We start from the raw sequence: 15,851 nt of genomic DNA, 5'->3' as shown, positions 1-15,851 counted from the left end.
TTTAAGGATTTGAGGTATGTGAGTATTGAAATGTTCACATTCTCACTATTAATGTGCAGAGGTCTCACTGGTTTCCCTGTCTGTTACCCTGAGTTCAGAAACATTTCCCAGTGGTATTGCATTGCTTGGTTCTTCCATTTAGACTTTGAAAGAGCATTGTTTTCAGTAAGTGTTTTACAAGTGGAAATAGATGCGTCTGCTAAAGAGATTCATATTTGCATCATTAGACAGGTGTTCTGATCACAAGGCGGAAGAGAGATCATATACATAAACAATGAATTAAAATCCTGAATAGGATTGCTAGAGCTGTTTTTCTAGGTTACAGCTAAATGAGGGCCATTATGTGGGCTTTCAGATAAACTCACAAAGCTCTTATCTGTATAAACCTGATAGATCTGCCATTATTCTCAGTGACTAACAGAAGTTATATCATTTAGTTTCATTAAAAATGCATTAATCCTTTTTTAGTAACCTTTTCCTAATTCATTGATTCAATTATACAATGAACAATAAAAATGTTTGGTATAATAAAAATACAGTATTAAAAGTGTGTTATATACATAAATATTTCATTGCAGTGAAATTATTCAGAGTTTAAAAATATTAACAATACTAATATCATGCTCTGAGACAAAAAAGTGTACCCTTTTTTCAGCATCTCTGAAATTATATATTAAAAGAATGAGTCTTTAAAATTAGATGCCCGAAATGGTTGCTTATAGTATTACATGTGGTCACTTCATGTACAGACTTCCTGCAGAGTTGGTGATGTTTACCAGCACAGGTTGATTGAGGGACAGCAGAGCATTATAGAATGCATGCACATATTGCTTATAAATTCTGTGAACCAGGCTCCTCTGATCAGATCAATTCTCCCCAAAGTCACTGGCCTCTGGCCTAACTGAAAGCGGACTGGCTCCCAGGGCTGGACCTTGAGTTAATGCAAGTATGGGGAACATTTTGCTTGGTGAAGGAACACTCAGTGCATGGCAGCACTCTGAGCAACTTCCACAGCAGCCGCAGCTCCTGCCATCCCACTTACACCAGCTAAATAATTCAGACCACCAGGACTCCAGTCCAGCTCTCAGTCTGGCAGCTCAGCCAAGACTTTAAGTGATTTTGACAGAGCTAGTACTTCTTATCATTTTGTATTTGGTTTCTGGAGAGCACGCTCTCTCAGTGGCTGTATTAAACTGTTCTCTCAAGTGCCAATAGCCCGGCACGGCTGAGCAGGTGCCTGTGGGAGACAGCCGATGCTGCAGGCTGCTGTGAAAAGCTGGTGTGATTTCTGCAAGCATACCAAGACTAGAGGAGCAGAAATCTCTTCATATTTTCATTAGTCATCCCTTTACAGATTTACTTTTAATTCTTTCAGCAAAGCAGATTATTAAAAGCAATGACCTGAGGTCTTCATTCAGATCTCAGACTTGCAATCCTGTATAATGTGCGCCGCAGGGCAGAGGTCACACTGACGAGTCTGTTAATGTAGTCACTCTGGGATAAGATCAATCTCCATACTTCACCATATTGATCTAATAGCTCATTGGCACTTCCCTCTTTGAATTGATTAGCTCATGTGTGAAAAGAGATTGATGGGTTTGTGACCCTGAGGAGTCTGTCAGGGGCACACCCATGGCAGGGGAAGTGCATGTTTTCACTGCTTCATTTGGGTGGCTCATTATCTGGGTGCCTCATGAGGAATAAGGGTCATAACGTTGTTTTATGAATTATTTACAACAAAATATCATGTTTTTCCTTCATTTGGTGATCTGCCTGTACTGAATCCATTCTAAAGCAGAACTGGAAAAAATACACGTAAGTGGCTAAATGTACCAAATATTTGTGTAAGGGGAACCATGACATAAAAGTGACCTTAAAAAACAATTTTACTAATATAAAGTAATCATAACAGATATGAGGGTAGGAATAGACTTCATGGGTCACCTAGTCCATTCCCCTTATGCAATGACAGAATATTGATGATATCTAGAAATGAATTACATTTTAATTGCATATTCTGGATAAGTACTTACAGTCAATCTAGTTCAGACATCTCAGAGAACTTCATATGCAGAATGCACTGTAGAAAGAAGACATTTAAATGCAACATGTTAGCTACAAACTAAACTAGGCACATTCTTCATTTGCTAAAAGTAAGAAAAAAACCACCCCACATTCAACTCCATTTATCAAATAGTCATATATTTGCAAAATGTATAAATTTGATATAGTATATTGGATTTTGGTGCAGTGTGTGCTCATGCAAGAGGAAATTCAAAAGGACCTGTCTCATGAAGCTGAATATAGAAGTTGGCTTATGTTAGGATGTACTTTAAAAACGTGTGCATTATCAAAGGCTTTACAGATACAAAGCAATTAAAGTACGGACCGGCTCCTTGAAGCCTTTTGTTGAAACCCAGGCATTTTTGTATTTCTGTCTGCATATGAATTGTATAATCAGTCTTGAAGACATTCCTAATGTAAGAATTTCTTGTGCACCATCCAAGATCAGGATTCTGTATAATGCCACAACTGTTGGTATTTCATGGTTACATGGGATGTCAGGTTAAATGATTATGTTGCAGTGCAAAAATTACTGAGCAAAATATTCTCATGGTGTTGCCAAGCTGATTGTCATATTTATGTAAGGAGTCAGTGAGTTTCACCAGTAATATCTTGTTGTATTATTTAACTGGACATTCTGTGTTTGTTTAGCAGGCTGGCCGTTTAGATTGAAAGACTGATCATTTCATTTAAAGAGAAGTGTCCATGTATGCTCTATGCAGTCAGGCAACCTTTTTCTGCTATTTGATTTATGGTAACATAGATAGATACTGCCCAAAGACAGTAATAGTCAGTCCATCCCTAAAGACCTTATACTCTAAAAGAAACAGACTCTCAGGCAGATTAGCCAAAGACAGAATTCAGTCTATTACCTGTCAGTGACACAATGCTGAATATTTGCATAATTTTGCAAATAGCATCATTCAAGCTATTCTATGTATCAGGAAAATTACCTGATATAGATTTAAGTAGCCATATTTTAAAAAGTTTTAATACAGCTCAAAAAAACTCATTAGAGGCAGAGTCATCATGAACTCTACTTTGGTAAAAAAAGGATAAACCTCGGATTAAACAACAAAACTTCTTACATTTGGGTGTTATGGTAATCTTTTAGTCATGTCAAACCTTCAGTAATAAAATTAATATTAAACCCCATTACAAACCAAAGTAATTGGTTCTTAGGCCTAGATTCGTAGTAGATTGCCAGATACTTGCACGTAAGAAATGCGAAAAATGATTTTTTGAAGAGAATGTTTCCATTTTATTGGAAGCTGTTGCCCATTGGCTATGTCTCTACCAGTCTGAAACTCAGCTCCTGCAGTTGAGGCGTGTGGTGCACTCATGGGTGAACAGGAAGTAATTAGAGCATCCTGATTTTGTTGTTCATCATTTTGGGCATCTAATCACTGTCATTCAGAAACAAGCTAAGAACAACCCAGTAAGTTAGATGTACATACTCTCTCCATTTTTCCTAAACACACAGCTAATCTTCTATTGCATGCAGACATGTAGGAACCCAATTGAGAGACTCAAAGACCTCTGTCCAGCTGTGACAGCAGCGAAAGTCAGAGGCTGACTGATTTGTGTGACAGTCTACCTTCATTTTTGCCTATAAGGTTCCTACTCATTCTGTGTTCCGTACTGCAAAAGTTCCTCTCATCAACATATTCAAAGGTATTTTTTAAAATTAATATTAATCTTAATTGCAGAGCTAATGACAATATGGGACCTGAGCAGAGCTGCGACAATTGTATTTTAATGATGCTTCAGAGATTTCCAAATTAGACTACAGGAAACAGGAAGTAGGAATAAATGAAACAAAGCCAAATGAAAGGATGAATGGAAAAAAAAAAACATTTTAATACACACTTGCCTGTTCCCTAAACATTCATTCAATCAGGACTTCCTGTGATTTTTAATAACATGGCTCTCTGTCTGCTCTTTCACACTTGACTGTGTTGGGAAAGGAGGAAATATTTTGAAGACGATGTTCCTAGTTGAAAGGATTTAGCTAGATGGTAGTAGCTGCATGCTGAGAGCCTCCTGCAATGCTTTTAAGATAAAAAGAGAAGTAGTAAGTTTTACAGATCATTGCTGTGTACCTTGTTGGATCATGCATCACTACACCTCCACAACCTTCTTGTATGGCTTCAGCTTCCTTTGGCGGTGTTTTTAAGCAATTGTTTCTATCAAGTCAGATGGATACTGGTTTAATACATGACAACACCCATTCATAAGGCTGATTTTTCTTTCATTTTCTCCGTTAGCATTCGGTCTTCTTCCTCATTTAATCTCTGCCCCAGTGACTTACTGTTACTGCTACAGCTCTCAGGATGTAAGACAACATTTCTGTATTTTTTCTTCATCAGTATACCATCTCCTTTCACATCTTGACTGAAGATACCGTTTCTCATGATTTCTTACTGCTTTTGCTGTGGCTTTTTCTGGCTGTTCTACTACAAATCAGAGGAAAACATAGTGGAATATATTTGTGTGGCAAGTGCAGTAACACCAGCCTCTACTGCCATAGTGTATTACAGGTGACTCTGTGGCCAGCTCTCAGTCTGGAGACTCTACATCCTTATGTTTCCCTGATTCAAGTATGGGCAGAAGGAAATACTTACCTTTCTGTAGTTGGATGTCTGCCAAAAGTTTTAAGAGGACTTTGAAATGTAAAATATAAACCAACATACTTTAATTCCGGAGAAATATTGCAGTGCCCTGCAATCAAAAGATAAAGTTTATTTTAAAATAAAGAACTACTGATTTGCTGATAACTACAAATGGTATGAAACATTAGATATATTGGATTCTTGGTGTGGTTTGTCAGTGTCCAACCCTGACTGTCACTAAAACTCACCTGGCAAATTGTCCTTCTCTCATTTATGGTGCTCTACCATTAAAGTAACTTCTTTTTAGCCATGACTTCAGAAGATTATTTGCATATTCCCATTGGTGTAATCATGAATACAGTCCCACAGTGTAAACAAACCAGCATTTGTAGGTGTCACCTGTTAAAAGGCAGTAAGATTATTCTTCACGTATGACTTGCCTTTTTCCCATACTCCACACCCACTTAACAGCTGTACTGGAAATAAACGCTAACCCTGTTAAACAGAAGAGTAACCACATAGTGTAATTTAAATAAGAGCAGATTTAAGTAACTCTTGTTAAAAACTCATGCAAAAAAACAGTGTTCTGGGGCATGCAGCCCTTGAAAGAATGGGACACAAAGTGTGTTGAGAAATTACTCTGATTGCCTGTTACCATATTAAAGATTGCTTTCTGAAATTAGCATGTGTCTTTAGTCACAAGTTAAAAACATTTTCTATACGATGCCTACTTGATTGAATTTTAATAGAGTATTTATTTTGTCAAAAATAACATTAGTTCTTATTAGAACTTTGTCTTTTAATTTTAATAATGTACCCTATATATTGTGTTGATCTCTGTTGAGATTTGATGTTTGTGATATCTAGAATTTTAAAAATGAGAGCTAATATTGGAGTTTACTTGCAGACTCAGAATAAGTTTCATCTGGAGCAATACACTAATTAGAAGAAAAATAAAAACATAATTTAACCAATTCATCACCAGACAGGAAAGGAACAATATATACAAATTAGACATGAAACATTATATAGACATTATAAATCCTCTCAGAAAAGATGTGACTTGGAGAAGATCACAAAAACTTTAATCACAGGCTGCTCTACAATAGAGTGAAACTGCTGATTGAATATATTAAGAATGAATCCACCAGCAGTACCACAAAGTTTCCTGGACTCAGTTTTATCTTCTAATTCCCTGAGGGACATCACTGTGCAGCCTAAAAAGCAGATCAGACTTGCAAGGCTAACAGTTCATCAGGTGGGGCTAATTCAGATTTTATTGCAAGTCAATGAAATTATATCCACACAAGTTAAGAGTTAAGAATATGGTCCAACACAATTTTGTAGTTAGTTTTTTGACATCAGAAAAAAATAGGTGTATTTCCAGAGAAATTCAAGGGATCACAAAGCTCTAGTACCAAAATTGTTACATAAACTACATAGCTTTATCTAATTATTTTAAAATTCTAGACCCAACCATGCATAAGCTTAGGCTGAACTAACATCTATACAGGAGTAGAATTTTGAAGGTAAATTCTATGGGTCCAGTACTAAAGAAGGTACCTCCACTCTGTGAAACAGATGGCAAAAATAATTAATTTTCCCTTTTCCTTATCTTTCTATTCACTTTGAGAGGCAAGAAACACTGCATTGTAAGCAAAATTTTCAGTTGGGACTATAAAGAAATACTTCTCTTATTTTCAGTTAAATAAAATAAAAAACACAAACCCACAACCACCCAAAAGAGAACCTAAGAAAAACACATTCATAATTCATCAGAAATAATGCTGACTGTGAAACACCAAGTCATTTTCATGCAGTTTGCACAGAGATAGATGTGAGGAAAAGGAGAAGAAATAGGAGTGCTATTTGTCGCATTTGATGCCCTATATAATAGATTTATATACACAGAAAACTTATTCTAACAGCCTTTTCACCTGATGCTTGTAGAAATGAGATTGGTCATTTACCTTCTCCTTAACAGATGGGAATAATTCCTAAATGGAGCCCAAAGATCCATAAGAGAGATCTTATTCTTTAGTAGGATGACCATCTGCTGTCTGCCCCTACTCCTTCAGCAATCTGAGGCCCCCAGACTCAGGTACCCTGTGCTCTATTCCTGCAAGAAAACAGGATGAGTGTGAACTGATGCTCAAGGCTGCTTTGTTAAAGTATTTTGACTCTCTGGAAGATCAGCACAGAAACGAAAATGGCTGGGCAGTGCTGCCTTCATCCCCTCTTTCCCAGTGATCTCACAGGGAGCTGTCCAGGGGCATGTGAGTGGAGAAGCTGTGGCAAAGCCATTGCTCTCCCTGCCTGCATTTCCTAAGCTGGAAACACCACATGCCTTCCGGAGCATGGGCACCACACATGCACCCCTCCTCCACAGCTTGGAAGGGTGAAAAAGCATGGGACTTTTCAAATGCTGCTTTGTGCTATAAATTCCTTATCTATGTCCTTTAAAAAATTCCAAAGTAGTTTGATATTCCAAATATTAATGGTTCCATGAGCAAGGAGTTAATGAAGCATTTTAGTCCTTCTCTCTTCCTCTTTCTCACTTCCCTGCCGTTGAATAAAGGATGGGCACATTAACCTTTCTTTCAGCATGGTATTCAGCATTTACTTTCCTCTGTGTGGACACTGATTCAAACAAAGCATATAGAAACTTAGTATCTTGAATAGAAAAACTTCCTGTTGAAATATTCTGGCTCTGACTGGTGGATTCAGAAGTTACTAGAGAAACAGTTACACATAGACACAGAGGTACATTCCAATTACAACTGCACTTGTGTAACAGCCTCTGTACAGGCTGTAAAGGAGCAGGAAAAGGCACACACTGAAGTATTTCTGTATTTCTTTTAATTTTTAAAACAAGACAAATGTAAAGCGGTACCAAACTTGAATAGATTTTTACTCCCTTCATGCTAGAGCTCGATGGAAACAGGACTGTAATTTAACCAAACACAGACTTGTAAAGATCTCTCCCTGCCTTCACCTAGAAATTTTTATAACCCACAGTTTTCTAGTAAAGAGGTGGAACAATCATAGTTAATATTAAATCATTTCTTCTTGAACTTTGTAGCATTTTATTACTGAGGTTATAGGCAGCAATCACATTTTATTAGGGCATTCACTGATTCTGAAAGTTATGTGCATTCACTTCTAAAATCATATTGGCTGTTACGTGCTGCTTTTTGACAGCAACCTTGCACAGGAGGTTTCCCACTGTTAGCAGCAAGCCATCTGGAGAGTCCAAATCCTTCCTTACCTGTATAATGATTTGGAAACCATGCGTGCATTCAGGAGTAAAAAATAGTCTCTGGAGTGCACTTGTCTTATAAAACTTTGATTTGGGGTGATTTGCACCACTATAGCATAAGAAAATGGAGTAACAACTCAAACTATATGTCTGCAATGACTTGTGAGTGATCTCCTAACTGCATTTGAAAGAAAGTTCAACCATTCCTTGAACCGATGTGCTTCAAGCTGAACAGTCCAGACAGATGTTTAATCACTTCATATTCACTAGGAAATGGCTATTCAATGGCCATAGAATTTAAAAGTGGCACTATGAGATGAATGCTTCATGTTATTCCATATTTGCATTCCCTCTTAGAATCATAAGTAAAAATAATTCAGCTGAATCCAGCACAGTTTTATCACATACATTTCAATTACTGTGTTTTTTTGAAATCATTAGATTCCCTTTTAAATTTTTAGTAGCAGAAAAGCCCAAAGCTACTGTGGCAAGTTGATGTAAATGAACAGAGACGAAAAAGGATTCTTCAGCTTCTGAGAAAAGCAGGTGTAAACTGGGTAAAAGGTGAGCACATTGTTTAACTGAATCTGCAGCAATAATTATAAGGAAAATATTTAACTTAGAACAACACAAAAAACCCATGACCCTGAAATTTTTAACAGGTAATTCATCAAGTTTCAAGCTGAAAATATCTCTTCAGAAGAAAAATTGCAATGAATCTGCAGTTGTTTGTTACAGTGCAAAATATTGTGAAACACTTCCCTAAAAGAAAGACACAGTGTGGTTTTGATAAGATTAAGGTGAATTTCAGCAAAGCATACACATTATTCTTCATTCTACTATTTGGCTATTTCAGTGTTGTTCTTCAGAAAAAACAAAAGTTTATAATGATTAACATTCTGTGCTGTGGGAAGCATACACTCTACAACAATACTACTCTTGTGTCACACTAGCTTTCCTCATCTATAACATCAGCACAAATAGTTTTTCAGATGAGTAACCAGCATTTCTGAGATAAGTCCTCCCTTTAACTATAATTGATAAGGTGTGATTGTGTATTTCAGTGTCAACAGAGGCCTCAGAGAGACTTACAAACTTCCATTGAATCCCATATCAAAAGCTCAGGGCCCAGCAGAGGAAAGGCCAGGGTTTAGCAGGCAGATGTGACACTCCCATTCCTATCTTCTTCTCCTCTCAAGAGATAATGTGTCACCACTGTGCTCAGGGTTAGACCTTTCCTCTTCAAATTGAGAATTCATTTCCTCCACTCCTGGAAATACTCTATGTAACTTGCATTATACTGACAAGATAAATTATGCAGACTAATAGACGCATCTAAATGTATTCTCAGGCATGCCTGTTTTCCAATCCTTGTTAGTGGAAAATTCAGAAAAAAAATTCTTTAAAGTCACGTTATAATTCCAGCTGGCAGCGTAGAACTCTGACATGCCACCAGAGAGTTCTGTCTGCAAACCTGTATTCAGACATTTGACAGAATTGAGTTCACTGTGCAGATGAACAATACTACACCTGTACTGTTGTCAACCACCATTCTCTGCTTCTCTAACAAACAGAACTTGCTCCTCCTCTGCCCCAGCAGCATCCCTTGCAGTCACACAAACCCTTTTAGTCTGCAGCTTGTCCTCCTCACCTTCAAGGTTTTACCCAATATACAGCTCCCCTCTGTCTTCTCCCACAACCTTCTCTCTTCCTTTGAAGCAGCCTCCTAAGCACTCCTGTTGCTTCTCTTGTCACTTAAGAGCAGTTTTGCATGTGTGATGTTTTACTCATTTCATACTTGTAACATTATTCCTCTTTACTGCCACCCTGCCTGCTGGAAATGATCTCCTACTTCTTTTAAGTCACAGAGCTCTCTTTACCTTTTTCCACATCTATTTTTAAAAGCTATTTCTTCAGCAACAATTTACAGTTATGCTATCCCCACTGGTGTGTCTTTATCTGAGTGCCACTGGCCAGAGAGGGCTGAAATGTAACCATCTGGGCACAGTATTCACTGACACTTTTGCTTGAGGCTCGATAGCTGTCAAATGGGCATCTCATTTGACAACTTGATTAGGTAAGACCCAGGTTACATTATCCTCATGTCAGTGTTCTGTTATGACAGCAGCAGATTTGGGGAATGCTCTTGCAGCAGGGAGGTGTTGGCCACATGATGTTTAGCTTTTATTTATAAGCATTCCTAGTAGTTAGGACAACAGGAACTTTTTCTTGTTGTTAAAACATTGATAATACTCTTAAAGATCCCCACAAACTGAAAAAACCCTCAAAACTTAGCCAGCAGTAAAAGCTTGTGAGCTTGTTTTAATTTATTTTATACCACAATTGAAAATGTTGTTGATTAGGTGTAGTCCCAGACTGGACTTAAGTGTTTTGGTGACAGAATCTTACCTTTTCTCCTGCTTACACTGCTAATGGCAGAGCAGCCTTCTCCAGCTTTGGAGTCAGAAGACTGAAGTCAATAAGGGCATTCTCCTGTGGGAGGATCTTCCTCTTCAGAAGCAAACTTGTGTGTCTTTGCCTTCAGGCACATTCAGTTTAAGGCACATAATTGTTTTGGTCAAAGGCTGATTTTCTCATTTTGACAGATAACATGCTTCTGCAACACATTTATTGACGTGCCATGGAAACACAATGGTGTTTGTGTTCTGCTGCACTTACACATGTCATAAACTTTACCAGCTCCTTCCAACATAAGAAGTGGTGCATTACTGGTTTTGTTCAATGTGATCTAAATGCTTTTCCTCATCTACATGTCTTTCAGAAGTAGGCTGGAACTGGTCATTTGTGTTACCTTTTAGTTATACACAATCCTCATTAAAGTCATGTTTCTTTCTTCCTAGTGCAAACTGGTAGCATCTGCTGCCCCACCATCTTTCTTAAAATGGCAATAGTAGCTGCATCTAAAAATCTTCTGCAGGCAACACGGTGTTTGGGTTGTGTATAGAGCTGGTTATACTATCCATTTTATGGGCTTTCACTGGTTAAATTACAGTGAATACAGAGGAGCAGACTTTCTGAACCACTAGCAGATGTTCACTGTGCTAGTTTTGTGAGGCTTGTAAAACAGCAGGAACAGACTATGTGCAAAATAATTTTTTGTGATTTTGCCATCTCGCACTGTTCTCACAGCACTGGCTCGATAATGACAGGATAAAGCTTGGGAGGTAAGCTTTGATTGTGGAGTAGCTGCTGTTAGGATCTTCAGAAAGGCAGACCTGTAAAGTGTAGTTTGTTTTCAAAAGCCTGTGGCTGAGACAGCTGGCTTACATGGGAAATACAGAGTCATTTATGGTACAGTCAAGTGCTTGACCTCTTACTCAGGTATTAGGTGTTACAATATGGATGCTGAAGGTTTAAAGTCTCTCAAAATTTGGTTTCTTTGGATGTAATCTGTGATAGCTTTGTGTGAAATGGTAATTTGGGTTATATTATCCTGTTATCATGATATCTTTGATTTTTGTGATTTTTTTCAACTCCTTTTTGTTCAGAGGAGAAAATGATCAAATAATTGTTTCATGTAAAAAGCAAGATTAACAGAATCTGTATATTTCAAATATATTTTTCAAATAATTTAAACCTGGCCCAAGTGTATTCATGTGGTGATTTACTGTCCTCTCTTGAGCCAACAAATCATTTAGTTGAAATAGTTTTGTAGTCAAATACATGTTGTAGGCAGAACAAGAGATTTTTAATACCAAATCAGCCTTGCTCTGTATCTGTGTGGAAAACATGAACGGCAGCACACAGCCTCTTGTGCCTTTGAAAGGGAAGACAAATGGAAGAAGTAAAGATTTCAATGTTTCAGATGTTAAAGTCTGAGCTATGTGGCAAATGACTGGAAAGAGAGAGACAATAGTAGGTAACTTTCAAGGTGACATTACAAAAATCTATTACTAAGAAAAGTTACTTCCTTCTCTACTACACAACTAGAAAACAAGCCTGAAAGAATAAAGTTCTAAATTTCATTTGGTCATATTTGATAAAACTTGAAAACATCTAGTGCATTATCTAATCCAGCTCATGCAGGATTACTCCTTGTAGTGTGGTTTCCTGTGTATGACAAAATCTAGTTCTAGAGCAATTAAAACTAGATTTATAGCATCTACAGCATTTTTCATTTGTTCAGCAATTACTATCTGTGCAGGTTCTTAAGAGTCCTTTCAACTGCATAGGTGCTATTACCACTCTGAATTGTAGCAAGGCTAATGTATGCACCTATCAACTCTTTCAGGGCACCCATTTAAAGTCAAAGATTTCGATTTTTAAAAGAAATCAGGAAGCTCAGTAAGAATAGGTTCAGAGGATATTGATGTCTACCATGACTTAATTTCATAGTCTATCTTCCAATAATTTGTGATTTTTTTTCCTCCCACTTCCTTGGAAATCCTAAATTTTTTTCAGTCTTTAAGTGAAGAAGACTGAATGCAATCTAGTTGCATTTAGAGTCAGTTTAGTGATAAATTTCTTTGTCCTCTAAGACATAGATCCCAAATAATTACAGAAAATCTTAATGTAGGTTCCTTGTGCTGGGTGCCCAGTATCTTCCTTCTGTTTCAAAATCCACTCACACATGTGTCTTGCTGCTCACCACTGACTTGTGCGTTGCCCTTTCTTGCCCTACGAGTGACATCCAAAGCTGCTCAGCTTCTGTTCATTAAGAAATGTTCTCTTTTCATAGCACCAGAGCCATTTGTAGAGAGTTTTTTAACCTCTCTTCACATTTTAATTTGCAAGGGACTGGTCTCTGACTTAGGCCTCTGGAAGCAATAACACTTGTGAATCTGCAGATTCCTTATTATTTCCAGAAGCTAAGGTTTAAAATGAGGAATAGGAGAAAGTTCACATCAGCATTATTTCTTGCTGTTCTTGTTTTGGGTAGAAATAAAAACCCATTGCCATAAATATACAGTTATTACTACTTGGCATAACAATGCAAAATTCTGCTTTCCTAGAATCTAATTTCTAGTTTTGCTTTCCTAGAATCTAATCAGGAGTAAGCATTCTGTACATTTCACAGATAAAGGCTACAGCAGTGCTCTGTTTATTTGACTGCAAACAGCAATTTTGGGCATGAATAGTTCTAGACAGCATCTCTATTCTCCTGATGTCAGCCAGCTGTGTGGAGAGGTGCCTCCCTAGTGTGATGTCAGACTTGCTCCCAGAGTCACCACTGACTCCCATGTCACCAATGTTTGTGTTTGTTTTCTTTACAGGTTGATGACCAAATGAAGTTGCTTCAGAACTGCTGGAGCGAGCTCTTAATTCTGGATCACATTTACCGGCAAGTGGTACATGGGAAAGAAGGCTCCATCCTTCTGGTTACCGGGCAACAAGTGAGTGTGTGGTCTGACAGAAATAGCCATGTCTTGTTTTTATAATCATTTGCAAAACAGCAGGAGTTTCACTAGGTCAGAAGCACTACTGTGTTCTCAGAGATCCTTCATAAGTAGTGTAGGTAAAATCAGTTGTGCACTCTGTTTCTAGTCTGCTGATCACAGATAAATGTAAAAAAGCAGATATAATCATCAGCACTTTGCTTTTCAAATACTTCAGTAATTGAAAAGCAGCAGATGAGAGGTGTTTCTCAAGAAGTAGTAGGGCTAAATGGTTTCTGACAACAACCCTGCCAAACCTAATGCTTTAGGTTTAAGCATGTATAGTTTTCTTCCCTTCAGAATTGTGACTTACTGAAAAGAAGCACTGGCTGGGTCAGAAATCTAGAGAACCTGCTGCTTACTACCTCAGAAATACCTTGATTTTAGAGACGTATGAGAAACTGGACTGCTGAGATATCTAATCACAGGAAAATTATTCTGTCCATAGGCTATAAAAGCAGATAGTGTCTAAGAAACTGTCTCAGGGTATGCAGTGTGCAGTTTCTGCACAGCTATCGAGGGGTAATTTTCTTCATGTGTCAGATACAAGGATCTCCCAAAATGCAAGAGCTATAATGCAGTAAATATTAGGGAAATTGTGAGAAAATACAAAAGAAATAGAAAGTTTTGTCTCCACTATGCTTTCCAAAGCACAGCGATCTTAACAATAAAACAAGAACCTTATTCCTTAGATTGTTATTCTGCTTTTAACAGGAAGAAAAAATAAGAGAGAGTATCAAAGAAAATCAAAGTGTGCCTGTACATTATGTTTCTGTCTTGAAGTGAAAAAAATTATGTCTCTTTGGTATTTAAGTAGCTGCAAACTTAACTGCCTCAATTTATACACACATGGGAAAGAGCTTCTTTTCCTATGCTACACCATTTGTGTCTGCATGTTGTGGAATCTGCTTACAGCTTTAGCTACAATTTTAAAGCTACAGCTATTTCTCAACACTAAGAAGAAATACTTGTAAGAATCAGAAGGATTCTGATTCTCCTGTTTGCATTTGTGATTAAGACGTCTACAGTAGAAGGGAGAAATTATTCACTTTTTCAAGAAAGGAATTGGGAAAACTCAAATTCTGTCTGTAGAACTGACTCCTGCATTTCATAGAAAGACACTAACCTATCTCAAATATCAGCATCAGCAAAAGTTAGTTTAGTTACATTACTCTTGATTTCTATTAGTGCAATTGAGATGATGACTGATTCCCTTTCCAATTCATGCTTTGCAAGACAGACAATTTTACTGGAAATTATTTCATTTACCACATAGGTTGCTTGTTTATAAAGCTATAAGTACATTGACAGGTTTCTGTTCCTGAGAGAACTGCTAAATTAGTGTCTCCTTTGTTATGTGATTAGCAGTGTTTTAAAGGTACTGAGTGCCTAAGTCCCACTGAAATCATTAGAGGTATCTAACTACCCTTAAATTCCAGCCATTGTCCCCATTTTCCCACAGTAGTAATTTTTACCTCATTAGCCACTTTTATCTTTTCTTGAAAATAAAAACCCCAGCTGCACATGATCTCGAGGCAAAGCAGAATGTTTCTTCACTGTTGGACAACAGGTAGCAGGATGCTTATTAAATGTACTGCTTGCAAATCAGCAGCTGAACTGGGAAGCTGTGCATTTCCAGGCAGTGTCCAACTAGGTTAAAACCTGCCTATATTGGAATGACTGCATTAATTTTTCCCATTTTTGTAAACTAGTCTTAATACATCCTTCTTTGAATCCAATTTCCCTTTCCTATGTCAAAATTTGTCCTTTTGAAGTTGGTGCAAGCACACCCAGAGTCTCCTAACACCCTCTTTACTTTCCTCTTTGCACTTAGGCTAAGAGCAGGAGTAGTATGATTACAACAGCAACAAGAACTCTACAGTCAGTCCTTTTTCCCATTTCACAACTCCTAACAGCTGCAGAACATACTGCCATGGATGTATCACAGATTCTCTTTGAGAAACAGGGAGACACTAGACCTGAATTACAGAGTCTGGCTGCTGTTTCTGAAATCTCCCTGTAATGCCCCTGTTCTGTCCCAGTGTCACTCAGCTCTGGCTGCAGTGGATCCTCGGTGCAAAGGCAGATTGTTTCCAGGAGCAGCACCTGCCCCGCTGGGCTGTGCATGGCATGTGCTTCACACAAAGGCTGCTGGCAACCGAGGTGCTGCAGCAGTGCCAGTGTTGTGCCACTACATGACTTGTAGGCAATTTCTGCATCAAAAGCACTTACTGCAAACCAGCATCTTTTCAAATTATTTTCATGGGTAAAAATCATTCCTTGAAGAAACTCTTTTATGGACAAGGCTGGGTGAGCTAACCAGAAGTTTTAAAATATCTAGAATTGCCAAAGCTACAAATCTTAAAATCATAGGATAATCTAGACTGGAAGGAATTTTAAGGAGTCCCCAGTCCAAACCCCTGCTCAAACCAGGTTTCTCAGGGCTTTGCCCAGTTGGGCTTTGAAAACATCCAAGAATGGAAACTGCAAAATTTTGTGAAAATTTTGTGTGCAGCCAGT

At 37.8% G+C, this 15,851-nt stretch overlaps 1 protein-coding gene and 1 long non-coding RNA gene across 10 annotated transcripts in view; one reads left to right on the top strand and one right to left on the bottom strand.

The window, feature by feature from the left end:
- The window catches only part of LOC110479802 (uncharacterized), a 70,850-nt gene that overhangs the window by 5,754 nt on the left and 49,245 nt on the right, over positions 1-15,851 (bottom strand). For 6 of the 8 annotated variants that reach the window (XR_014956919.1, XR_014956915.1, XR_014956916.1 and 3 more), the window contains 3 exons: positions 6,647-6,795; positions 4,925-5,075; positions 2,034-4,785 (listed from right to left, as the gene is read on the bottom strand). This is a non-coding gene — a long non-coding RNA (uncharacterized LOC110479802). The remainder of the gene's footprint in view (positions 1-2,033; positions 4,786-4,924; positions 5,076-6,646; positions 6,796-15,851) is intronic. The other 2 variants (XR_014956922.1, XR_014956921.1) reach the window with 2 other exon arrangements.
- NR5A2 (nuclear receptor subfamily 5 group A member 2) overlaps positions 1-15,851 on the top strand; it is an 88,924-nt gene that overhangs the window by 37,090 nt on the left and 35,983 nt on the right. For both annotated transcript variants that reach the window (XM_021547296.3, XM_021547288.3), the window contains one exon: positions 13,170-13,289. In XM_021547296.3, the coding sequence (XP_021402971.1) occupies positions 13,170-13,289 (120 nt within the window). The remainder of the gene's footprint in view (positions 1-13,169; positions 13,290-15,851) is intronic.

Source organism: Lonchura striata, chromosome 8 (genome assembly GCF_050655825.1).
Source record: "Lonchura striata isolate lonStrDom1 chromosome 8, ASM5065582v1, whole genome shotgun sequence".
In the NCBI taxonomy this organism is placed as follows: Eukaryota; Metazoa; Chordata; class Aves; order Passeriformes; family Estrildidae; genus Lonchura; species Lonchura striata.
This window is presented reverse-complemented; position numbering and strand designations above follow the sequence as displayed.